Source organism: Panthera onca, chromosome E1 (genome assembly GCF_046562875.1).
Source record: "Panthera onca isolate mPanOnc1 chromosome E1, mPanOnc1 haplotype 2, whole genome shotgun sequence".
Classification (NCBI taxonomy): domain Eukaryota; kingdom Metazoa; phylum Chordata; class Mammalia; order Carnivora; family Felidae; genus Panthera; species Panthera onca.
In genome coordinates, this window is record NC_138352.1 from 9,400,380 (window position 1) to 9,426,744 (window position 26,365).

Here is a 26,365-nt window from a genome sequence, read left to right on the forward strand (position 1 = left end):
CCACGACAAAGCCTTCCTCTTGTGAGGCGTTCAGAGATCCGACTGTAGGAACAAGAAGTCAGGTAGCAACAGAGGAATTTTTCAGTGAGATATTCTATTCCTCAGTCTAAAAAAAGAAGAATTGATCCTCCAAGATGTTCAAAGATTTAAGAGAATCTGCAAGGAAGCAAAACAGGTTCTCCTGTTTGTTTCCCCATCTGGGAGCCCGGGGCCTGGTTAAGGCCAGGTTGGGCCTCCCCTCCCCCGGCAGATGGAGGGCTGGCTGGGGGGGTGGGGGGGATCGGGGCCTCTGCCCTCCTGCTCGTGTCAGGATAGTTGTTACCTCTCCAGCTTCCTCCCACCCGAGGAGGCCAGACTTAACAACCCCGGCCCCTCCCCAGGTATCCGGAACCACCCAGAAGATGGAGGCAGACCTAGAGCAGCACCTAGCTCGGCTCAGTGAGATCTTGGCTGCCCGGGGTGATTATATCCAGACGCTGAAGTTCATGCAGCAGATGGCGGGCAACATCATTGTCCAGCTGTCGGGGCTGCCGGCGTGGAGGGAGGTCACCGCAGAGCTGACCGAGCTGGCCGACGAGACCGGCTACGTGGAGTACTACAGGTGAGGGGCCAGAGGGGGGGGCAGCGGGGGCCGTGCGTCTTCCTTCAGCCCAGTCTGCATTTGGGGGCCAGGCAGGGACTCCCCACCCAAAGGCCTCAAGAAGCCATGCCTGAAATCGGAGGGGTGTTGGTGCTGAGTGGTGGTCATGTAAAGCAGCCTCCTTATGTGGGCAGGCCCAGAGGCCCAGAAAGGGGCAAAGGGGCCGTGAAGTGCCAGGATCCAGCGCTGGAGGCTGGGCCTGGCCTCCAGGGACTCCTTCGGGACCAGCATTCTCCATGGCTGGTGCTGGGTAAGACGTAAGGGCTTTATAGGTTCCTCGCCGGCCAGGGTTTCCAGAGCAGGCTTCCCTACACCTGCAGACTCAGCCACAGGGGTGCAGGGGGTCAGGGAGACGGTGGCCTATCCGCCTGCATAGAGCTTCCCCTCATGGCAACTTCTCTTTTTTAAAAAAAAACTTTTTTAACGTTCATTTATTATTGAGAGACAGAGAGATACAGAGCGTGAGCAGGGGAGGGGTAGAGAGAGGGGGAGACACAGAATCCGAAGCAGGCTCCGGGCTCTGAGCTGTCAGAGCACAGAGCCTGACGCAGCGCTCGAACTCACGAACTGTGAGATCATTGACTTGAGCCGAAGTCGGCCGCCTAAGCAACTGAGCCACCCAGGCGCCCCCCCTCATGGCAACTTCTTAGCAAAGGCAGAGATGCCCTAGCTTCACTAATGCAGAGCCCGAGGGATGGGGGGCTGAGGGGCAGCACCCCACCTTGGCCACACCCAGCTGTACAAACTCATACCTACATCATCTAACCTTGGGGCGTCCGTCTGTGTCTCCCCTGCCTCCCAGACCCCATCCCGAGTTAAGGCACTGGACACAGGCCAGCTGACCAGGGACCGGCTGCCTCCCTCTACGTGCAGCATCTAGTGAAGGTCACTCTGGGGAGAGCCAAGGAAGGAGGCGGCAGTCTTGGCGTTGGGTAGCTCCCCGCCTGAGTCTTCCACTCACAAAGTGCGCCTCGCCGTGCCGCCAGGGCCCAGCACCTTGCACGGAGGGAGCCCCTGGGTCGAAATGAATAAATGAGTCCTGAAGAGCAAACAGCAGCTCTTGGGATCCACCCCCGCCCCCAAATGTGTTGGTTCCCCCTCAAGGCATTAGGTCAGAGCCTTTACCCGCCGCCCCGTTGCACAATTTACACTGGTTTTCTGGATTCATTTCTCCTTTATGAGAAAGTCCCACCCCGGACTAACAAGAACACAGAGGATATGCTTCTGGCGGGACCTCCAGTCCAGGGCTCTCCCTTCCCCTGGGGTAGGATAAAGCCAGACCTTGTCAACGGAAACGCATGAAGTCCCCAGCCCCCGCTGGCGCTCCCCACTCATCCCTGCAGCCCATCCAGCCCCTGCATCCCCAGGATATCACGGATCCAGCTTCCCACCAATTTTGTTTTTCCTCACATCCAAAACTGCCATTCTCCCAAGCCACAGAAACTTCCCGACTCTTAAGGACTTGGCTGTGACCCGTGACCTAAAACAGTGGCATCCGATTAGTCCCGTGACCTGAGGGCCATTCATTGTCCGAACGTTTGGAACCTTGGTCAGGGGGGCTCGGGGGCAGGTGGAAAGCCGGTGTCCACTTTGACCCTGCCATTCTCTGTGAGTGGATATGGAACAGGACCTTGTACAACCAAGGGCCTCGTGTGGGCATTCGGTAACGACAAAGATGAAATAAGTCAGAGTTTACGTATCGAAAGGGGCTTCTTTTTAAGACGATTTCATTAAAAAGGGAGGAAAGATCATGATGAAGCTTATCACCTGTTTCAGTGTGGGTGACCGAAGGGTCCCCTCTGACCCCCGATCCCCAGCCCCCTTGCTCAGGCTGAGGTGGAAAAGGCCTAGTCCAAGGTTAGCACCTGTGCATGGCTCCTGGAAACCATCGTGTTCTTTCCCTTCCTTCACCTGCTCTTTGCCCATTTCTTCCCTTGCCTCAACTTCCCTGGAACAGAGGATGTATTCCTCGACCTAACCAGCTTTCTCCTCTGAACAGACTCCCCATCTTCTCTTTCCAGATGGTTCTAAAGCACAGCCATCCAGCTAAGCAAATATTTTTTAGCACTTGTAGCCACGGCCTGGCCAAGTATTGGAGACCATAAAAAGCCAAGCCTCTTCGAGAGGCTTATAAGGGGTGTGACCAAGGCATCGGCGGAGGCCGGGTCCGGGAGAGCTCTGGGAGTAAAGGCCTGGGTAGCTCCTTCCAGAGCCAAGTTCTTGGTTAGAAACACATCCCGGATCACCGCTGGGCCCCTCTGGGAAAACACATCCGCCCCACAGAGCTATTTCCAGGAATTCCTTACAACACGAGGTGCGGATACAGAGAAAACACATTGAAACACGATCATGGAGGGTGACAGAAGCAATCCTAACCTGATTTCCGCTGATGTGCAGAGCAGGGAGAGAGGTAATAAGAAACCTTTAGGACTGAAACATGAAACCAGGATGTTGAGAGGTGCCTGGCCATGTCTCTTGCGGGGAGACTCACAGATGTGGAGAGTCCAGAATTCCTGGGCCAGGCTCTCCTCCCGCGGGCCTCTGTCTGCTTTCCAATCTGCAGAATGGGGTCCTCACATGTGACGTTCCTGAGATTCCTTCCTGTCCTGACTCTCAGGAAACTGGCTCATCGGTGGAGGGAGGGCCCTGCACTTGCTCCAAAACCCCAGCTCCAGTCCTGGGAGACCCGAGGCTGCTGTACGTCTCTGTGCAGAGAGTCAGGGGTCTTGCTTAGCCCCCTTTCTCGGCACTCAGCCTCCACTCCCAGAGGCGGGAAGAAGCGCCCTTGGCTGCCTGGTGGCCTCAACATGCTCTCTCCTCCCTCTGGAAGCCACTTCCCACCTACGCTTCACACGGGTTCTCAGCCTCCTGACGGTGCTGGTGAAGCAGCAAATCATTGCTGGAGAGGAGGGGGTCCATGAGTTTATCTGCCTGTTGCATCGAGAGAAATAATCATGATCAAAAGCGTTCCCGCTGCGGGGGCTTGGAGAAGCCCCTCCTGTCTGTCCCTCAGCTGCTAGGTGAGGCTGGCGCTCGGTTGTAAGGACCCCCTTGGGATCCTGTTTGGAAGCGAAAGGAACTAGGGGGCTCTGCTTAGGATTGGATCAGTGCCTTTGGACTTTAGACGCTCTGGATTCCTCAGCCCATGCTTTGGAGAAGCAGGAAAGTGGGGACTTTGAAATCCCTCGATGACATGCCTTATTAACCTTTGCATTTAGTGAGCATTTAAATTTTTTTTAATGTTTTATTTATTTTTGAGAGAGAGAGAGAGACAGTGTGAGCAGGGGAGGGGCAGAGAGAGAGGGAGACACAGAATCTGAAACAGGCTCCAGGCTCTGAGCCATCAGCACAGAGCCCGAGGCGGGGCTTGAACCCACGAACCGTGAGATCATGACCTGAGCCAAAGTTGGACGCTCAACCGACTGAGCCCCCCAGGCGCCCCTAGTGAGCATTTAATTTTTCATCCAGCCCTGAGAGACGAAGGTTCCAGCAGTAAAGGTTTGGAAACTGAGTCTTAAAGGAGGGAGGCAGCTTGTCAGGGTCTCCCAAATAGTGTGTGACTGCGTGTCCCCATCAGTGCAGCCCTGGGTGGGAGCAAAAGGCCTGAGGAGTGAGGGGTGCCCTGAGATGACCCAGCCTGGGGCTCCCTTGCCCCCTGCTAAGCTCCCTGGCGGTCTAGAAATGAGCCCCCTGCCTCAGGCACCCCTGGCACTAAACCCAGGGTATGGCACAAATATTGCTTACATGAACCTAACTGTGCTAAGTGGTGCATCCCAGGCCGCCGGGACGATGGGAAGCCAGGCTGAGCCCTCATCACAGAAGCGGCATCTTAGCGGCTTTCTTAGATCTGTGTACATAAATGTTAGCTGTGATCTGACACTGGTGAGAGTTCTCGAAGCAGCAGGAACCGGGGTCCAAAGATGTGCCTGCTGGGGGGCTGCAGGGAGACCATGGCGACCTGCCTTGTCCAGCGAGGGGCCTCTCGCTGGGATATAATTTAATCAAAAGCAGCTAAGGTTAGAAATGAGTCTCCTCCGCTGCCCAAACCATATCTCGAGTTCCCCGGAGGCACGCGTGGGCAGGGGCAGATACAGTGGGCAGTGCAGAGATTGAACGTGTCCATCACTGCAGAAAGTTCTAGCGGTCAGTGCTGGTTTAGACCCTCGGCCTGGGCGGGGGAGGGTGGCCCCTTTGTCCAGGGAGAATTGTGGGGTGCAGCCCCGGGAGCCCCTGAAGAGCCCATCTTCTGCACACACTGGTGCTTCCTATCCAGGGTAGGGGGCACAGCCTCGTGCTCTGCTGCTGGCCCGAGGCAATTTGTCAGGGGGGGCCTCAGGGTTGCCGTGCAGGCTTCTCCATTAGGCACCAGGTGGGGTGACCCTGGTGGGGTGGTACCTCCCCCTGACCGTCCCAACCTGTCCACCCAGATGGCTTTCCTACCTCCTCCTCTTCATCTTGGACCTGCTCATCTGCCTCGTCGCCTGCCTGGGACTGGCCAGGCGCTCCAGGGGTCTCTTGGCCTCGTGAGTATCCCCGTCTGTGGGCCAGAGAGCCGGGCAAGCATCGGGGGTGACGGTGCCACCGTCTGAGAGAGATGGGGGCCTGGCCGGCCTCGGAGGGTGTGGTGGGGGGCAAGAACCTGAAGCCACCTTCCGACCCCTCCTCAGCCCCCAGTCGAGGGAGACAGCAGCCACTGACTTACCATCTGGACACGGAGTGAGGACTGGGCTTTCCTCCCTGGGCCCCCTCCGTCCCTGGGTCTGTCTGCTGAACAGCTGAAGGAATGTGGCCCAAGCCTTAGAGCCTCTGCCGTCTCTAACCAACACCTCCTCGTAGCTTGTGTCCTCACGGCTCGTACTCTGCTGCTGGCCAGGGGCAATTTGTCGGGGGTCGGGGGGGCTTAGGGGTCCCCTGTTCGGCCCAGGGCTCCGGCCTCCATGCCTCTCTCCCAGCAGTCAGCAGGCTGGTATTAGAGGCCACTGCAAGAGTTTCAGGGCCGACAGGATGGTGGTGAGGAGGAAGGGCACTGGAGGTTGGTGGGGTGACAGCCCTCAGTGTTCCCGCCTGCCAGCCTGTGCCTGTGCCTCTCCCAGGATGCTGTGCTGCGGGGTGCTGGCTCTGCTCCTCAGCTGGACGTCCTTGGCAGCCGACACAGCTGCAGCAGTGGTGAGTTTGGGGTTGGGGGGAGGTGGGTGGTCCGACCAGGACTGTCTGTCTGGTGGCATGTCGATGTGTCGTGCCCAGAGCCCCCAGGGCAGGGCCAGCTTCTGGTCTCTGTCCCTGACCTAGAATCCCTGAACTGAGTGAGCTTGGATCGTCCTCACCGGCCCCCTTGCCCTTCCCGGGGGGACGGAGGCCCAGAGAAAGGAAGAGGCTCACGCAAGGTCATGAGGTATTTAGGGGCAGAACCAAGATAAGATGCCTGATCCCTTTCCCGCCCCACTGGCCCACTCCAGCATCCCAGCCACTGCTAGTAAGGCCAAGCTGGGATGGCCAGGCGACCTCTCTGGGTGTGAAGAACTAACCGGGTCTGGTGGGGATGGGCAGGATCTCAACCTCAGGCTGGAGAAGCCTCCGGCCTCAGAAGCACACTGCTTGGCCAGCTTCCCTGGGCATCGGGAATGTGGAATGTGGCATTTAGCTTGCCTTCCGGCCCGTTGCCTTGAACTCGCACACACAGCCTAAAACACAATGGTGTATGTTTCTGGATGTGGTGCCTGAAAATGTCTAAAAAGAAACACACAAGGTAGGGGAAGCTTCCTATGTAGGTATGTTTGGTCTTTAAACACCTAACGCTCAATTTAAGCTGTGCACATGAATCATTCATTCACCGACTTTCTGGCTCTGTGGCATCTCGTGCCAGGTGCCCAGGGATGCAGAGACCAGGAGGACATGATGTTTGCTCTTGACATGGTCTCAGCCTGCAGAAGAAAGACTTGTAGGCAGATCACTGTGACCTCGTGTGAACGGATGCCATGGAGGTGCATTGCTGTGTGTGTGTGTGTGTGTGTGTGTGTGTGTGTGTGTGTGTAAGCGTGAGAGTTGGGGGGGCAGGCAGGATTGACGGGGGGATTTCTGGGAATCCCTGCCTGATTCAGGGGCCACAAACTAAGACCCTGACGTGCGTCTGTACTGCCCTAGCTACCTGGGGATAAAAGAATGGTCAAGGGCACCTTCTGGAAGCCCTCTCCCCAAACTCACGCCTTGCCCAGGGACTTGGGGGCCGGCTAGTCGTTCTGGCTTTGGGCATTTCGCCGCCGTGATGCCCACAGTATGAATGGCCCCTGGTGCTGCTTAGCTCATAGCAACTTCTGGCAGAGCTTGTCCGGAAGGGAGAGGAGGTGCGTGTCTCCTGTTTTGTTCCCTGCCCCCACCATGCAGTGTCCACTTTGGGCATGAGAGAGAAAAAGCAGATGGGAGCCTATGTCCCGAGGGCCGGGTCCCCTCCAGATGCAGGCAAGGGCAGGATAGGAGGGCCCAGGTCCTGCTCCAGAGCATTCTGATGTCCTCAGGAGCTGAGCGGGTACATAGTCCAGGGGAGTGGCTGTTGGCCCGAGCCACATGCACAGCTGCCTGGCCGACAGCCTCTCCTCCAGGGACAACTGTAAGCACAGGGAGACTGCAGAAGGCAGGCTTTCCGGGGGCCCATCCTGCCCCTTGGGCAGCCTCTGCCTTCTGGAAGCAGCGGAAGCTTCCATCTTGCCGCCATGAGCTGCCCTTTGGGGGACAGCTCCCTCCCAGCGGGGGCTTCTCCCTGGCACTGGGCTTCAGTGTTCGGGGAGACCAGAGGCGGTTTAATCCCCCAGCTGGGCGCCCTGGGCTGCCAGTTCTGGCGAGAAAGGCCATTTCCCCAATTGTTGAGTCAGGCCTGTGTGAGGGAGTGCTGTGAGGGAGCTGAATGCGCCTTTGAGCGGGCTGTGGGCCCTGCTGCATGGTAATGGGAAGCAGGGTGATGCGCGGGAGGCAGGCTGTTGTGGGAGCCTTTGTGTGGTCCCGCTGCCCTGCCCCGGGAAGCCGCCTTTCTCTGAGCCAGTGGGGCCGAGGACAGACCCCGCCGAGCTCCTCCCTCCCCGTCCCTTCCCTGTCCCCGAGAGAGGACCTCCCTCAGGAAGGAGCTCTGCCCACCCCCACCCCCACCCCCCGAGAACCTGCTCAGAGTAGAATTTGGGGGAACTGAGCTCTGGGCTTTGGGTGACGCCAGTGGGCAGCTGAGCAGAACACTCCCTGCAAATCCCGCCACCCCGGGGGAGGCCGGCCCCCCCTCACCCCTTCCCAACAGGACCCCTGGGAAAGTTACTGAAGCTCCCCAGACCTCAGCTTCCTCGAGTGTGGAATGGGGAGAAGGGATAGCACTTGATCCAGAGGAGGAGAAGGGCTGGTTAACCCCCGGGGCGGGGGGGGGGGCATACAGGAAATGTTCAGTAAGCAGTAGCCGCCGTTGCTTTGCTGTGCATTTGTGTCATCAGGCGAGGGGCACCGGGGGACTCCTTCAGACCGTCACCTGTGCTCTCCAGAGCTGCCTCAACGGGGCTGGACACTGGGCTTCTCTGGTGCTCAGTCCCCACCCGTGCCCAGTGCCCCCTGCCTCCCCCCACCCCATCCCCACTGTGTGAATAACGCACGTGTGGGCCTTTGTCTCCTTGGACAGGAAAGTTGAATCCTCACTCGGGTCTGAAGAGCAGGCAGGCCTGAGTGGGCTGGGAGGGGGCCTCCTGTCCCCCTTTGGATCCCATATTTTTGCACGGGGCAGAGGTGACCCAGGCCAAGATGGCAACCTCACTCTATCTTTCCCAAGGCCTCCCATCCCCCACTCAGGTCTGGCTCCTCCCTCTTTGCCACTCCAGTGACCGGGTAGGGGTGCCCCCTGGCCTGCTGGTGTTGTGGCTCTGATGGGTAGTAACAAATCAGTCTGATTGATACGTATTAGTGATCTGCATATAGAGTAATTCTCCCAGGGTCCTGAGCACGTGGCTGTGTGGGCACATGAGCACGTGGGCATGTACAGATGTGTCCCTGTGGAAGCTCCATATCTAAAGGGGCATCTAGGGGCGCCTAGGGGGCTTAGTCAGTTGAACGTCTGACTTCGGCTCACGTCATGATCTTACGGTTCGTGGGTTCGAGCCCGGCATCGGGCTCTCTGCTGACAGCTCAGAGTCTGGAGCCTGCTTCCGATCCCGTGTCTCCGTCTCTCTCTCTTTCCCCTGCTTGCGCTCTGTCTCTCTCAAAAATGAATAAACATTAAGAAAAAAAAATGTAAAGGGGCATCTTATTCCCCAACCCTACCCAAAGCCTGTAAATACCACGATGCAGTTGGCCACTATACTCATGCCTAGTGTTAACAGCACAGGGCATCTGATAGGTGCTTTATAAGTAGTTATCGACTCTGTGAATGAATGAACGAAGCCCCAGCTTGGAGCTGCTCCTGAAGGAGGGCAGGGCACCAGCAGTGCGGGGGCTGTGGGGATGGGTCCGCTGGAGCAGGGGAGCCCCTAGGAACAGGTTGGAGGACCAGAGCTTACTCTGAGGCCTCCTTTACCCAATGCTCCACCGTACCCCCAGGCTGGACCTGGGAAAGGCCTGGCTCAGAGGATGCCATCCTGGCTGCTCCCTCTCCCAGGGCCCCCGGCCTGCCCCATACAGTCCGTGGGCCCTTAGCGGTCACCTCTCCGGGCCATGCTGGGGGGCCCAGGCCATCGGGTTCGTCAGTGGCAGAGCCTGGAGCCCCGTAGTCTAACTCTCCGTCCCCCCCCTTCACATCTTATCCTGAGCAGAACCCGCACCCAAAGGCTCAGAGATGGATCCGATGCCAACAGAATCCTTTAGGAAGAGAGTGCGGGGGACGCTTCATAGATTGACACCCCAAAAGCATGTGGGGCTTAGTAACAGCAAGACAAAACTACAACAGAGGTCAGCAATGGCCGTGGTGCAGGAACTCCCCATCACACGTCTTGCAGGTTCACGGACCCCTCGGGTCCATCCCAGGCACTGAGAAATAAAGAGCAGTAACAATGCCAAGTGCTGGCTGTCCGCCAGTCACTTTTCTGGGTGTTGGATTGATTGATCGATTTTAATTTTTTTTTTTTTTATTTTATTAAAAATTTTTTTTTTAACGTTTATTTATTTTTGAGACAGAAAGAGACAGAGCATGAACGGGGGAGGAGCAGAAAGAGAGGGAGACACAGAATCGGAAGCAGGCTCCAGGCTCTGGGCCATCAGCCCAGACCCCGACGCGGGGCTCGAACTCACGGACCGTGAGATCGTGACCTGAGCTGAAGTCGGACACTCAACCGACTGAGCCACCCAGGCGCCCCGATCGATTTTAATTTTTTGAGAGAGAGGGTGCAAGTGGATGAGGGGCAGAGAGAGCAAGAGGGAGGGAGAGAGAAGTGGGGCTCACCCGAAGCGGGGCTCGAACTCATGAACTGGGACGTCGTGACCCGGGCCAAAGTCAGATGCTTAATGACCAAGCCAGGGTCATTAAACACCCGGGGTGTTTTACATAGATTAATTCTTAAGGTGGATAGCGCTTTTCTCTCCGTGTTATTGACGAGGCAGCTGAGACACAGAAAGAATAAGTCCCTTGTCCAGACTTACCGAGCTAGGAAGGGGCAGAGCCAGGATTCAGGCCCAGGGAAGTTGGCTCCTGCCTGTTGCTTTCCACCCGGGACTGAGCAGAGGGGTCCGAGCGGCTGGGGCCGAGGGTGCCTGACTCCAGCCGGGACCCCGGTGTCGTGACTTTCCTCCACCCTCCCGTCTCTCTCTGGCTCAGGGCACCAGTGACTTCTGCTCAGCTCCCGACACCTTCATCCTGAACATCACAGAGGACCACATCCGCACAGGTAACCCCCCCCTCGGGCCCTGTGTTGTCAAGAGAGGCTCTAAATACTCAGACCAGGCCTACGGCGAACCGTACCTTTCGGCCCTGTAGTCCCCTACCCTTCCCCACCCCCCAACCTCAGGTCCAGCTGGACCTCTGGGCCATTTCATAGAAGCGCCCTCCTTTGGGAGTTTGGGGATTGGCTTGGCCACTGAGGATGGATGACGGTCCGGTCACCTGTGAGCTCCTGCCTGATGCCGACGCCTTTGCCTTGCAGAGGTGACCCGTTACTACCTATATTGCAGTCAGAGCGTAAGCAGCCCCTTCCAGCAGGTATGCCCACCCTGCCCCGTCCTCGCCCTGCCTACCGCCCCCCCTTGACCCCAAGCCCCAACACCGACCAGTAAGGTGTAGGTGGCTGTGTGCTTTTGGCTTCATTGCGAGGCCGATGCCGCTTATCCGAGGACCACACGTTGAGTAGCAGGAAGCCAGGGGACCGTGCTGCTCCCGCGAAACCTGAGGGATGAGGGGAAGGGCCGGAATCAGGGACGCCAGGGGGCAGGACTGCCGGGGAACAGCGCCTGGGAAGGGGAGTCTCACGGCAGGGCTGCGGTCTCTCCTGGCCAGGCACTGACCATCTTCCAGCGCTCGCTCACCACCATGCAGATCCAGGTGGCCGGTCTGCTACAGTTTGCCGTGCCCCTCTTCCCCACGGCGGAGGTAAGGCGGCTGCCTCCCCTGGGATCCGTGCCGGAACAGGGGGAGCCCCAGCTGGACCCCAAGAACCCTTCTCCCTTCCGCCCCGCTCTACCTCACCCCTCCTGGACCCCATGGCTTTGCAGAGCCAGGCTGTGGAGAGCGCTCCCCTCCCCAGGGGTCTAGTCCCCCTCCTCCCTCTGGCTCTAAAGGCCTCTTTGCACATGCCGCTGCTCTCTGAGGTTTTATCCACAAGCCCTCCCCCACCGCTCATTCTCTGTCTCTCTGCCTGTCCGTGTGTTTGCCTCTTCCTGCTTCAGAAAGACCTGCTCGGAATCCAGCTCCTGTTGAACTCGTCGGAGTCCGGCCTTCACCAGCTGACAGCCATGCTGGATTGCCGAGGGCTGCACAAGGTGCCGGGGGCGGGGGCGGGTGGGCCTGGGTGGCAAGCAGGACGGGGGCACCCCCGCCAGCCATGTTCTCCCAGGGAGCAGCCTCTCTCCATCAGCCAGACTCCCCGGCCATCTGGTCAACCGTCCATCTCCCCGGCTGCAAGTGAACATTCCTTGCTCATTTCCAGGGTTGCCTCTCCAAGAACTTGGCATATCACACAGCCCCGAATGCAGGGAACACTCTGGGGCGGGGGGGGGAGGGGTGAGCTCCCCTCCCCCCAAGCACTAAGCCAGGGTGTGTGGACACTTCTCACATTCCATATGGATTTAGCACGGAGAGTCCTATAACGATCACAGCTCCATGTAGTGAGCCGTTGATTCTGCGCACCCTTGTTCCGTACAGTCTGTACCCATAAGCCATTCAGTTGTCACAGTTAATATTGTCAAATACGGGGGCGCCTGGGTGGCTCAGTCGGTTAAGCGGCCGACTTCGGCTCAGGTCACGATCTCGCGGTCCGTGAGTTCGAGCCCCGCGTCGGGCTCTGTGCTGACGGCTCAGAGCCTGGAGCCTGTTTCGGATTCTGTGTCTCCCTCTCTCTGACCCTCCCCCGTTCATGCTCTGTCTCTCTCTGTCTCAAAAAAAAAAAAAAAAAAAATATTGTCAAATACGTGTTATTTCGTGGGCAGTTTTGTAGAAAAGGAAACTGCATGTGCGGACAGATATTTATATATGGATATCTTTTTTTTAAATGTTTATGTACTTTTGAGAGAGCCAGAGGGACAGAGTGCAGAGTGCAAGCAGGGAGGCGCAGAGAGAGAGGGAGACACAGAATCCGAAGCGGGCTCCAGGCTCCGAGCCGTCAGCACAGAGCGCGACATGGGACCGGAACCCACGAACTGTGAGATCATGACCTGAGCCGAAGTCAGACGCTTAACCGACTGACCCCCCAGGCGCCCCTATATGCGTGTGTATTTGTAAAGTGGCTCACTGAAGGTTCCAGGCTATTAGGTCAAGGGCTTGGGTTTGGACGTTGGCACGTACCCTCTCTCCCTCTGCACCACCCACATCCAATCCCTCAGCAAATCCTGGCATCTAGACTCTCAAGTATGCGTTTGCACCCGTCCACTTCTCTCTCCCTCCCCGCTTCTGCCACGACCCAAGCACCGCCCTGCTCCCCTGGGTGACGGCCCTGGCCTCCTAACTGGTCTCCAGCCTTTTCTCGCCCCCTGACCTTCTGTGACCTTTCACACACAGCAACCACAGTGGTCTTTGTAAAAGCCAGTTGGGTCGCATCCCTTCTCTCGCATCTCGTCACCTACTGATAAAAAGCAAACTCCTCACTTGCCTGCAAGGCCTAGTGGGAACTGGCGCCCCCCCCCCCCCATCCCGTCTCCTTCTGGCCCTTTTTCCTCTTTCCCGAACATGTCACCCGTGCCCCCTTCCCCCATCTGCTCAAGGCACAATCCACTCCTTCTGGCCATGCTGGTCTTAGCATAAATGTCTCCTGTCTTCTGGCTCTCCCACCCTGCAGCCGTGTCTGTCTTGCTCGGAGCCGACCCCGACCCTCGCGTGCCTAGCACACAGTAGGCGGTCAGCAGACGCTTATGGAGTGAACCCCAAAAGCCCTTCTGTCGGGCTCCAGAGTGTGGACCCTTAATGGCTGTACAAAAAGCGCTCGGGATAGAGACGATCCCCGGCCGAGGCTTGGGGAGAGGGGCCACCAGAAGTGAGCTCAGACCCCAGGCGTGCCCTCACCCGCCTTCCAGCAACGTGTCCCTCCTCCTCCTCCAGGACTACCTGGACGCCCTTGCTGGCATCTGCTACGACGGCATCGAGGGCTTGCTGTACCTCGGCCTCTTCTCCCTCCTGGCCGCCCTGGCCTTTTCCACCATGATCTGCGCGGGGCCGCGGGCCTGGAAGCACTTTACCACCAGGTGGGCTGCCAGGGGGCTTCCTGGGGGAGCACACAGGAGGCTCTGCTCTGTGACTGCGCCCAGAGCCGATAACCTGGGCCGAACGATGGCCGCAGGGGCTCCAGGCACTCAGCCCCAACAGGCTGGCTGGATTTCTGCAGAAGCTTCCCTGAGAGTCCAGACAGACCCCCAAAAGGAGGTTCCAAGGGCCCGGGGCAGGAGCGGAGCCGAGAGCATGGTGACAGTGTCATACCCCCACCTGGCGCCCCTTCCTCGTCCTCTCTTCCTCTGAAGGGCTTTGTGACGCGAGATCATGAGGGCTCTGGATGCTGGAGGGGCGCTTCCAAAATACCCAGAAGGGTAGATTATAGCCCCGGTAGTGGGGCACCTACATTTTCACGAAGCAGATAGAGATGAGGTGTTTCAGTGCCTGTGGGCAGATCGGACAAAAGGAAGCAGGGCAGGGAGGGTCAGTGTGACGGGGTCAGCATGGCGGGCTGCCTGGAGGAGGTGGATGTGAAGCTGGGAACAGGCGGAGTGATCTATGTGAGGCAGGCCTGAAGACCATGTGTTTCAGGAACCTGAGGGAGACACACGCGTGTGGCGAGAGAGGGTCCTGGGAGCAAAGCCTGGGAAGCCGGCCGGGACACCGCTGCCTCCGAGTCCAGGCCCTCACGGCCGGCCGTGTCCTGTATGTCGTTCTAGGGACAGAGACTATGATGACATCGACGGTGACGACCCTTTCAACCCCCAGGCCCGACGCATCGCCGCTCACAACCCCCCTCGGGGGCAGCTTCGAAGCTTCTGCAGCTACAGCAGCGGCCTGGGCAGCCAGACCAGCCTGCAGCCCCCAGCGCAGACCATCTCCAACGCCCCAGTCTCGGAATACATGTACGGCAGGGCTCCCCGGGCCTCCCCCTGTACATGTCTCGACACATCGCGGCTGGGGCAGCACCGCCACCCCTCCCCCCGCCCCAGCCCTAGGGGAGCTAGATCTGGAGCACATTTGGGTACCAGAGAACCGGGTTGGGAGGAAGGCATCCAAGGCCAGCCGTGGTCTCCCGGCTGCAGCCAGAGGGTGCCTGGTGGGAAGGCCCCCGGGGGCCATCTAGCCACCCCAGTACATGTGCATCCCTGTAGATGCCAAGCCTTGCCCTCAGGGCAGATCGCAGGGCCCAGAAGCTGCCTTTCTCTGGGCCACGCTGCTCCTGGCCCCTGGTGCCCCACCCGCGGCTTCTCCCCTGGGCCTCTCTGAGGGCTCTTTCCCTTATATTCCTGCCCACAGTTCCCCCAGGTCCATTTCCACCCCGTGCTTGCACATGCGCACCCGTGGGCCCCTCATGGAGAAATCCGAGCGCCCCCACCCCCACCCCCACGCCTCCCCGTCCTGAGCTGTCCTCTCTGCCCGCAGGAACCAGGCCATGCTCTTCGGCGGTAACCCACGCTACGAGAACGTTCCGCTCATCGGAAGAGGCTCCCCTCCTCCCACGGTAACCTGGGCTCCCGGGCAAAGTCAGAGCTAGGCCCTTGTTGGGGAAGTGATGACAGATAAGACCTCCCCTCAACCTGGTGAATCCCCTCCCCGAAGGTAGAAAAAGTGAAACAGTTTTGTTACTAAGTAAGCATTAAACCCGGACTGCCAAGCACATCGCTGGCAATCTGCTAAAGACATTGCAAAGACGGAAAGCTCACCCCCATGTAGCCAGACAGCCTCACCCCCGTGCACGCTTGTCCCCAGGCAAGAGGACCGCACAGCGCCTCTGTCACACTAGTCCATCCCGAATGGATGCCAGTTAGGGTGGCCCTCAGCGTCGCTCATTGCCACGGAGATGGGGGCAGTCCTTGATGGTTACCTTCCAAAGAGGTGGCTCCCAGGCCCTTAAGAAAACATTCCTGGATTGCAAAGCTGGCAAGAGCCTGGTTTTTGTGAGTTCGAGCCCCGCGTCGGGCTCTTAAGAAAACATTCCTGGATTGCAAAGCTGGCAAGAGCCTGGTTTAGCCCTTAAAAAGGTTTATATGCATCTCAAAGGGACAGAGAAATAATTTGCAGTGATAAGTTTGCTGAACGAAATAATGTAAGTAAGAGAGAGCGTCCCTTTCTGCTCCAAGGAAATTGTTTTGCTCTCCGATGGTGTTTAGCCTTTCACCGTGGGCTGCGGGATGGAGCCCCGCGGTGCCATGTCTGGGACACCAGCCTTCCTTAACCCCGCTCAGCTGGTACCTGAGTGGGGCCTGTGCCTCTGGCCCACGCCCGCTTCCAGCCAGGGGACCGAGACTCAGCATCGGGAAAGGAGCCTGTGGCGCGAGGGGGTGCATGTTGGAAAGAAAAGGCTCTGTCCTCTCCCAGAGAAGTGTGGGGGCCGCAGGAATCCTGGCTGAGACAGATAGATCGCTTCGAGTAGAGCCAGTAGACCGTGGAATCCAAGGACACAGACTCCTGTGCCAGATGCCCGGGTTCACACCAGCTCACTGCTTCTGACCTCTGTGACCTTAGACAGGCACTTCGCCTCTATGTGCCTCAGTTTCCCCACCCGTAGAATGGGCATAATAGCACACACCCCACGGTGGTGGCGGGCTTTGGAGGACTCAGTCACTGTAAACGCGTGTCTGTGTGGTGCGTAGATGCTCTAAGAGGGCACCGCTCACTCCACCCCTACTCTCCACCGTCCCGCCCGCTCCCTCCCGCCGCCACCTTCTCCACAAGCTGCGGCATCTGTAAGAGATGGGGGGGCGGGGTGGCGAGTGGAAAGCAAGGCCGGAAGTCTGTGATGGGTGGGGTTGCAGCACAGTTCTTGAGCCCGGTGTCCGTTAAAGTGCCCCTTGCCTCCACTTGGCTGGAGAGGGCATTTACTTATTTTAATGTTTAATTTTTGAGAGAGAGAGAGAGAGAAAGCGTGTGCAAGGCGGAGGAGGGGCAGACAGAGTGGGGGACAGACGATCCCCCAAGCAGGCTCCGCGCTGACAGCAGAGAGCCCGACCCGGGGCTCGAACTCACAAACCGTGAGATCATGACCCGAGCCGAGGTCGGATGCTCAACTGACGGAGCCACCCAGGCGCCCCTGGACAAGGCATTTTAATTCAGGGGGTTTGGAAGGGGCCATCCAGCCGGTAAACTAGAGCGGCTGCTGCTGGGGACCCAAGGACACGGGGCCAATGACACACGCCCGGGCCCTGGTGCTCACACACACGCATATCCAGCGAGTCAGCCCCAAACACAGGTGGTGCTTGCGGGGGAAACCACAGTGCTGTTCGGGGGGGGGGGGGGGGCAGTGGGGGAGAGGTGGGGACCCAGCCGGGTCTTCAGGAAGTGCATAATCTGCAGCGGGAAGGGCTCAAAAACGCGGCTCTTGTAATAAGTGCTTTGGGACCTGGAGGTGGGACCTGTCCCTGCTGCTGTGTGGGATCCGAGGGAGTCCTGTGCAGCAGGTGGCACTTGAACCATAGCTTTGAGCGGCTCACCCTGGGGCAGTTCTGCCCCCAGGGGACATCTGGCCTGTCAGGAGGCATTTGGGGTTGTCACAACTTGGGGGTGGTGGGGGAGGGGAGCAGGTGCTACCGCCACCTAGTGGGCAAAGGCCAGGGATGCTGCTCAGCCCAACAGAGAATGATCCGGCCCCAAATGTCCACTTTTGGGACATTGACAAACCCCGCCCCGCCCGGCCCCACCTTGCTATTTTTGCCCAGAGCACCTCACCTGCCGTCCTTTTACACACAGCCCTAGACGCAGGCCTTGCTCTCGCTGGGGTCCTCAGGGAGGGACCGCGGGCTAGTGGAAGCCAGCATTCAGAGTAGGCACCATTTAAATCTCAACCTGGCTTTCTCTACCCAGAAGCCTCCTGGGTTCCTTTTCCTCCTACCAGCTGCTGTAGACCCAGGAATGCAGATTGATCTTAATTGTAATCTCAGCGAAACATAATTAGGGGCGATCTGCTGCTGGGAATGAGGAATTAGTCCGTGCGCTGTGATGCCAAATAAAAATGATTTGGGGATTACCTTCTGTTTTGAAAGATCCGGGCCACTCTCCCTGCCATTAGCAGAGATAATCAAGGGCTGACTTTATTTGCAAGGCTCAAGGACAGAATTCACCTTCCTTCCTAGAATTAAGACCTGCTTAGGGCCTCTTGGAGCTTTGGCCGAGTTGGCTACCCAGCCCACCCAGCTCGACCCCCACCTCCTGCCGTGCAAGTGGCAAGAGGCACGAGGAGGCATCTACAGATGCTGCCGACCTAGGAACCCCCAGCGTGTGTGGACGTGCACCCCCATAGACCTCGCACCTGCCACTCCCTGCCCTCCCCCTGTGCCTGCTCTAAATATTCATCAGCACTCGGCTAATGGCGAGTTTGACGTATAGATGCACCCCTCCCTCTGCCAGCTCCAGCTCTGGGACAGATGGGGATTTCACTGCCCGGGGTGATAGCAAGCAAGACAGGCCGAAGGTACAGCCTGTTCCGTTGGCTGGAAATGTGCCTTTCCCCAGGCTCCACCTTCCGGGAATCCCTGCTTCCCTCTCAGGCACCATGTCCTAGATTTGACGGACACAAATGATCCAGGCAATTGTGACAAATACCGATCCCAGGACTTCAGTCCAGACTCACTGACGCAGACTGTCCAGGGAAGGCACCTGGGAAGTTCTAAGTGCATCGAGCAGCCAGGTGATCCTTATCATCAAGGAAGTTCGGGAAACAGTGCTTCGAGGGGGAGATGCTCAGACTCGAGTGTGCATCAGAATCTCCCGGGGGACATGTTGCAACACAGGGTCCTGGGCCCAGCCTGTTTTTTGTTTTGTTTTTGTTTTTAGTGTTTATTTTTGAGAGAGAGAGAGCAGGGGAGCGGGGAAGAGAGAGGGGGACAGAGGATCCAAAGCAGGCTCTGCGCCGACAGCAGAGAACCCGACACAGGGTTCGAACTCAGGAACCGTGAGATCATGACCCAAGCCAAAGTCAGACACCTAACCTCCTGAGCCACCCAGGCGCCCTGATCCTGGGCCCAGCCCGTTTCTGATTCGGGAAATCTGCGTTTCTAATGGGTTCCCAGGGAAAGCTGGGGCTGCAGGTTGGAGAAGCCCCCACAGTCTGAAGCAGGCTTCCTCCCCCACTCTACTGACGGGCTGGGTCCTTCTGTGGGGGGGCGGCTGTCCTGGGCGCTGTAGGATGTTTACCTGCATCCCTGGCCTCTGCCCACTCTCCCTACCCCCCAGGTGTGATGACCAGAAATGTCTTAGACGTTGCGAAATGGTTAAGAACCGCTGGGTTAAAGAGCCCCAGCACCCATCCCCGCCGCCCCCCCCAGCTGGAGGCCTGTGCTCCCCGAGCAGTCGCCAACGGACGTCCGTTGAGCACACTTTGTGTTAGGGTTAGGTCAGTGCTTCTCCGACTTGGCTGCCTTTGGAAGAGCTTTTTGAAAACATGCTGATGGCGGGGCCCCTGGGTGACTCAGTGGGTTAAGCGTCCGACTTCGGCTCAGGTCGTGATCTCACAGTCTGTAGGTTTGAGCCCCGCGTCGGGCTCCGTGCTGACAGCTCAGAGCCTGGAGCCTGCCTCCGATTCTGTGTCTCCCTCTCTCTTTCTGCTCCTCCCCCACTTGTGGTCTCTCTCACTCTTTCTCTCTCTCTCTCTCTCTCTCAACACTAAATAAACTTTAAAAAAAAGTGCTGGTGGCACTTGAAGGTGGTTAATTTTGTTATGTGGGTTTTACCTCAAAAACAAAACAAAACAAAACTGGTGGGCGTGGCCCGAGCATCAGGAACTGTTAGGCTCCCAGGTGTTTGTAACGTTGGGCCAAGTGTGTGAGATGCGCTGTGTGAGGTGTCTTGCCTGTTTCGTAGCATCTCGTTCTTGCACGGTTACCGCCTGGTGCTCCTAGATCCCTGATTGCAGATGTGGAAACTGAGGCTCGCAGAGGTTGGAAAGCCTCAGCCAAGGTCACGGGATGAGTAAAATGCATAACTGGGATTTGAACCTGGGTCTCTCAGTCTCTGGGCCTGTGCCCTCAGCTAGTCAGGAGGCAGGTTCCCCAGTGCCTTGGTGCACCCCGACGCTGTCCCCAGTGGCGGTGGTGTGGCCTGGAGTGGACGTGGCAGCCATAGCAGAGGGAGGGTGGCTGGTCTGTGTGTGCATCTCACATCTCATGCTGGAAGCCAGACGTCCTGATGGCCCCGGGACCGGAAGCATGGCTAGCAGTGAAGCCTGCCCAAGCCACTCTGGTCCAGTCCCCACGATGCCTGTGATAAAGACTGGCCCGGCCCCCGCTCCCTGAGAAGCCCCGGCCCCTTTGCTAGTACGGTCTGATTTCACTGTAACAGGTGACCCTGTTCTGACTCGTCCCCTCCCCCTCTCTCCCACAGTATTCTCCCAGCATGAGGGCCACCTACCTGTCCGTGGCGGATGAGCACCTGAGGCACTACGGGAATGAGTTTCCAGCCTAACACGCGTTCCGCAGAGGTTCCTGCCTCCTTGATCTGTTTTGGTTTTTAATTAATGCCAACGCACGCATTTCTTCAATAGAAACCAAAGGCGTCTGGAGACTGGACGCAGGACCACGGGATTGGCAGGCTCCTGGGGCTGCAGAGAAGCAGGGAGAGTCAGCCCGGGCTTGGCTGAGATTCCTGACCAAAGGCCCAGGCGGACAGAAGACCCGTGACTCGGGCCAGCCTCTCCCCCCTCTGCCCTCCTGTCCACACCGGAAACGCCCGCAGGTGCTTAGCCACACCGAAGCGGGGAGCCTCGTTCTGCTCACCCCCACATCCTACCCTCGCCAGTTGGGGAGCGGCAGTAAGGAGGGTCGGGCGTCACCACCTGAGAGCTGTATGGTTCTCATTGCCAGGACCGTGCCTCTTGCTAACATGGCCGGAAGCCCGGGTGACCACCCTCCCTGAGTCCCTCTCTCCTCTCGGCTGCCCACTGATGGGCGGCATTTTCCCGGGGATAAAAGCGGAAGAGCTGATCAGGAGATGCCTTTAAGGGAGGTGATGTCCCTGATGAGACGAGACACTGTCCAAATCAGTGCCCCGGAGCCACCAGACGGACTCTCCCTGGACCACAGAGGGAAGGTGTTGGAGAGGCTGTGTGGTGGGTGGTCCCAGGGCTGGGGGACCACAGCTTCGTCCCTCGTAGGCTCCTGGTAGGTGAGAGCCGGGGGCAGTGTGGGTAACAGCAGCCACTCTCTGCTCATCCTTTGCACCCTTCCCCGCCTCTCTTCCATTCCAGAATCAATGCTGTGAGTTCGTTCGCCGCAGGTAGGGACAGTCTCAGGTATTAACAGACACTTTGAAAGCGACTTTAACTTTTTTTTCCTCCCAGTGTTTTGAATACTTTGATTATCCAAAGAATTGAAACTCACAGCACATCCAGTTTTTACAGTAGACTTGGGGCTCACTCCTTACCCCCGGCTGCAGATTTGTCTGGCATCGGCCAGGTCTTTAAGCATCTGCAGGGAGGGAGGGTTTTGAAACAAAGTACAAGATCAGTGAGACACGCTGTCCCAAGCTGCTGCTCAATGGGGATGTGGGTTCATCCCAGTCGGAGAGGAGGCCCTTTAAAACAGGAAGGAAGCAAAGAGGGACAGCTGACCAGAGTCCCCTGTTCCGGGGAATGCCCATGTGAATTTGCCCCTCCCTTTTGTCTTTGAGCAAGTTTGCGGTAAAAGGTTTTAGCAAAACGAGACGACTGTGTCTTGACCTGAGACAGGCCTCTTTAATCCCCCCAACCCCGGACCCATCCCGTTGTCCTGGGATGTACCTGCTCGCTGAGAAGGAGCTCGTTGGCCAGGAGGAAATAATGACCCACCGTCCTGCCTGCTGAGGATCCAGGGTTAGGGTCTCTGGTGCTTCTAATCTCCTGTCAACTCAGAGTGCGAGACATGGAACCCCCACAGCCTTGCCCACCCGAAGCCAGGGGCGTGGGGAGGCGTGGCTTAGAACCAGGGCTCCATTTCCTTTTGGGGAGAGCCACTTTGCCATCAAAACACTCAGCACCGTGGCTGTCCACGCCCAGCCCCGGCCCCAGGACAGAACAGAGCCACGGGGCATCCAGGACTCCTGTCTTACCTGCGTTAACCTCGACATCCCGTGTACCGTAAATATATCTGTGTGGGGCCACGTCGCACGCAGATAGGAACTCCGCGGTGTCAGGATGTTGCTTCTTAACATTTTGTGGTTGGCAACTGTAGAGTTGTTTTTAATGCATGTAAACTAAACTAGAATCCTTCGGGTGGTTCCCGAAGGAGCCAGGTGGGCGCACTTCTGCTTGGTACATGTGCGCCCTCACCTGGGGAGAAATAAACCACTTGTACTAAAGCGTGCACTCCGTCTAACTGCCTCCGCTGCGGGAGTGACGGGCACCGAGCGCTCCCTTCCAGCTGGGTTTTGGTGGGGAGGGCTTCTCGGCAGATTTCAGTGACTTCGGTGCAAGGATTGAAAGACGGGATGATTTTTTTCTTGAACGTTATTTTTTAACTTGTTTTTAATGTTTATTTTTGAGAGACAGAGCATGAGTGGGGGAGGGGCAGAGAGAGAGGGAGACGCAGAATGCGAAGCAGGCTCCAGGCTCTGAGCTGTCAGCACAGGGCCCGACGCGGGGCTCGAACTCGCGAACTGTGAGATCATGACCTGAGCCGAGGTCGGACACTCAACCGGCTGAGCCACCCAGGCGCCCCAAGACAGGACTATTGAAGGAATGTCACAGGACCTCTCGTGTGGCCTCCGGCTACTCTTCAGGACCAAGGACAGGCCTTGTTTCCCCCGCCCCAGTCTTTCTCCCAAGTTCCCCCTGAAGGTCAGTGCTCTTAATGTTGCTAGTAATAAGTAGTGGCATTTATTGAGCACCTGCAGTATACTGAGGACTGTCCCAGATAGTTATGTGAATTGTTAGTTAAACTTCACGATCCCTCTGGGCTGGGGCACCGAGATGCTCTGTACCCTTCATAGGGCAGGCTCCAGCTCTCTGCCCGTGGCCCTGTGCCGCTGTTGACTCTTGTGTTCAGCAGCTAGGCTCCCAGAAGTGACTGCCTTGCAAGGAACTTCCTGAAGGGAGTAGATTATGCATCCTTTGGGCGCACTTGAGGTGTGATACAGAGGGCTGTGTACCACAGAACATGCCAGACTCAGAACTCTGCGTCCCTCAAAACTGAGCATCAGGACTAGGGCGTTTCTCAAATAGGAATGTTTCCCCCACCCCGTGTAGAGTCACCTTTCTCCCTCGTCTCAGGAAACCAAGAGCACCGGGGAAAAGGCTTGAAGCAGTGGAGAAACCAATCTGATTTCTTTTAAATGTTTCTTTAGTTTTGAGAGAGAGAGAAGCACACAAGAGCGAGCTCGGGAGGGGCAGAGAAAGGGGGAGACAGAGGATCCCAAGTAGCCTCTGTGCTGCCCGCGCAGAGCCCAATGCGGGGCTCGATCCCACAGACCTTGAGATCCTGACCTGAGCTGAAATCAAGAGTCAGACGCTCAACCGACTGAGCCACCCAGGCGCCCCCGCCCCCCATCTGATTTTTTCTTTAAAGGTAACTGCAGTTCAATGCTCAGATGAGATTCACTTTGGGGGCTTTCGTCGTCTCTGGGAGCTGCAGAGAGACCCGCGCTGCAGGCAGGCCCTGCGTGAAGTGGGAAGGAGGTCACGTGGGGATGCACAGCTGAAGGTGGTTTGGGTCCCCACGTGTGTCACCCGCTCACCCCCGCATTCCTGCCTTGGCCTGCACCAATCTCTCACCAAGGGAAAGGGGTGGGGTGAGAGGGCCTCGGTGCCCAGCACGCCCGTGTTCTGCCTGCCTGGCCCACCAGCGCAGCCTTTGGCGTTTCTAAACACCTCTGAACAGCACTGACCCCAGACCCAGGAACCTGCTCCCCGACAGGAAGTAATGAACATCCGGCCCTCTGTAAGGGGAGCCTCTGCTGGGAACAGGTGTGCGTTTGAGTCTGTCGTTCAGGGCCAACTCCCCCGTGTGGAGCGGCGACCGGGTGGTCCTTTCTCCAAAGCTGACTCCTCTCCAGGAGCCTTGAACTGTGCTGTGCCGTGCTTTCACCCCCTCTAACGTTTCGGGGTCTCGTGTTTCAAAGAACTGGGGGCAATATCACTGCCTCTGGGCTCTACAGTGTTGGTGGAGCTGTCAGCATTCAAGAGGCCTCGTGTGCCCCCTCACAGATGTACCCAGGTCAGGAGAATTTACTTTCCTTTCTTCTCCCTTTCAAATTTCAATTTCCCTCCTTCAAAAATGCATTGGATTGCTTATCACAGGAGCCAGCAAACTACCTCCCGTGAGCTTAGTCTGACCTGTTGCCATGTATGGCCTGTGAGCGCAGTTTTTGTATTTTTTAATGGTTTTTTTAAAAATCAAATACTTGGAACTGATTTTGACAGTAGAGAATACTAATCCTGAGTCTCAGTGAAGCAAGGTGTTGTTCCCCCCTCCAGAGAATTTCGTTCTCATCAACAGTCCTGTCCTACCAAAAAAAGTATACTCAGCATAATATTTTGAATTTCGCTAACCAACAATGGGGATGTTTTTCTCTTGTCGTATAAGTATCTACGAAATGTCTTTGATTTTTCTCCTTAACCTGCAGCTTAAAATATTTACTCTCTCTTAAAGTAGTTTGCAGGTTGCTCGCCCCTGGCCTAAGCACATCACCTTCTCTAAATCCTGGGACTACAGAAGTCTCTAAGGCAATTGTGGCCTTGACTTCATAGAGTTTACAAATAGACAAGGCTTCCTGACTCATAGGTGGTGCCTCTTCTCTGTTCTCACATGTAGAAAGGGCTAGGGAGTTCCGTGGGGTCTCTTTTATAAGGGCAGGAATCCCATTTACAACAGTTCCACCTTCCTCATGACTAATCACTTCCCAGAGGCCTCACCTCTGAATACCATCACACTGAGCATTAGGACGTCAACATATAGATTCAGGGAGGACATAACCATTCCAACCATAGCAGGGGTGTATGGGAACTCTTTGTACCATCTTTACAACTTTTCTGTAAGTCAAAACTGACAGTGGACAATCTGAAAAGGAAATTTAAAAAATAATTATGTTTACAATAGTATCCCCCCCAAAAGCCCTTAAGAATTAGCCAAAGAAATGAAAGTCTTGTATAATGAAATCAATAAAACATTGCCAAAAAAAATTAAAGAAATAAATAAATGGAAAGACATGCCATGTTCACAGATTGGAAAACAATATTGTTGAGACGTCAATACTACCCAAAGTGATCTACAGACTCAACAAAACCCCTATTGAAAAATGACATTTTTTTTTTTTGCAGAAATAGAAAAACCCATCCTAAAAATCCATATGGAATCTCCTCAAGCCCCAAATAGGCAAAAGATCTTGAAAAAGAAGAACACAGCTGAAGGACTCACACTTCTGATTTCAAAACTTACTGCAAAACCACAATAATTAAAAGAGAATAATGCTAGCATGATGTCAGACATAGAGACCAACAGAGTAAAAACAGAGTCCAGAAATAAACTCTCACATGTATGGTCAAATGATTTTCAATAAGGTCAAGGTCAAGGTAATTCAGTGGGGCAAAGGACAATCTTCAACAAAAGGTGCTGGGAAAACTGGATATCCAGGTCACCTGGGTCGTTCAGTTGGTTGAGCAACCAACTCTTGATTTCGGCTCAGGTCATGATCTCACAGTTTACCAGATCAAGCCCCACATTGGGCTCTGTGCACTGAGGGCACACAGCCTATTTGGGATTCTCTCTCTCTCTCTCTCTCTCTCTCTCTCTCTGTCCCTTCCTCTGTTCTCTCTCTCTCTTTCAAAATAAATAAACTTAAAAAGAAAAAACTGGATATCTACGTGGAAAAGAATTAGGTTGGTCTCTTAGCCAAAAAGCAAATACAGCAAAAATTAGCTAAAAATGGATCAAAGACCTCAAAATAAGACCTAAAGCTATAAAATTCTTAGAAGAAAGCATAAGGTAAAAACTTCACAACGTCAGATTTGGCAGTGATTTCTGAAGCATGACCCTAAAGGCACAGACAATGAAAGAAAAAATAGACAAGTTGGATTCATGAAAAAAAAAAATTTAATTTTTTTTGTAATGTTCATTTATTTTTGAGAGAGAGAGTGCAAGCAGGGGAGGGGCAGAGAGAAGAGGGAGACACAGAACCTGAAGCAGGCTCCAGGCTCTGAGCTGTCAGCACAGACCCGGATGGGGGGTTGAAGTCACAAACCGTAACATCATGACCTGAGCTGAAGTCAGACATTTAAGCGACTGAGCCACCCAGGTGCCCCTAATTCATGAAAAAGTTTTAATTGGAGGCATCAGAAGACACTATCAACAGAGCAAAAAGACAACCCATAAAATGGGGGAAAATATTTGCAAATAGTGTACCTGATAAGGGATTAATATCCAGAATATATAAAGAGCTCCTACAATAACAAAATAAAACCTGATTCAAAACTGGACAAAGGACTTGTGTAGACATTTCTCCAAAGAAGACACACAAACAGCCAAGAAGCACATGAAAACATGTTCCCCATCACTAATCGCTGGGGAAATGCAAAGCAAAGCTATGGTAAAGTCCTGCCTCCCATCCATTAAGATGGCGACTATCAAGAGACAGGAAAGAATAACTGTTGGAAAGGACGTGGCGAAACCGGAACCCTTGTGCTCTATCAATGGGAATGCAAAATGGCACAGCTGTTGTAGAAAGCAGTATGGTGGCTCTTGAAAAAATTAATAAATTCTATCAAGCAGATAAAATTGCCATAGAATCCAGCAATTCTCCTTCCCAAAGATTTGAAAGCACCGTTTCTTTTTAAGATTTTATTTTATTTTTTAATATTTATTTATCTTTGAGAGACAGAGCACGAGCAGGAGAGGGGCATTAAGATTTTATTTTTAAGTAATCTCTACACCTCACGTGGGGCTCAAACTCACAACCCCGAGACCAAGCGTCACAAGCTC

The 26,365-nt window shown here is 55.9% G+C and overlaps 1 protein-coding gene across 1 annotated transcript in view; it reads left to right on the plus strand.

Annotated features, from left to right (window-relative positions):
• TTYH2 (tweety family member 2) overlaps positions 1-21,752 on the plus strand; it is a 38,143-nt gene extending 16,391 nt beyond the window's left edge. Inside the window, exons 4-14 of the mRNA XM_060645520.3 lie at positions 381-601; positions 5,068-5,163; positions 5,734-5,806; positions 10,410-10,479; positions 10,735-10,790; positions 11,085-11,177; positions 11,474-11,566; positions 13,338-13,480; positions 14,165-14,350; positions 14,871-14,949; positions 19,803-21,752. Coding sequence (XP_060501503.1) covers positions 381-601; positions 5,068-5,163; positions 5,734-5,806; positions 10,410-10,479; positions 10,735-10,790; positions 11,085-11,177; positions 11,474-11,566; positions 13,338-13,480; positions 14,165-14,350; positions 14,871-14,949; positions 19,803-19,883 — 1,191 coding nt within the window. The 3' untranslated portion in view covers positions 19,884-21,752. The remainder of the gene's footprint in view (positions 1-380; positions 602-5,067; positions 5,164-5,733; positions 5,807-10,409; positions 10,480-10,734; positions 10,791-11,084; positions 11,178-11,473; positions 11,567-13,337; positions 13,481-14,164; positions 14,351-14,870; positions 14,950-19,802) is intronic.
• The last annotated feature ends 4,613 nt before the right edge of the window (positions 21,753-26,365 follow it).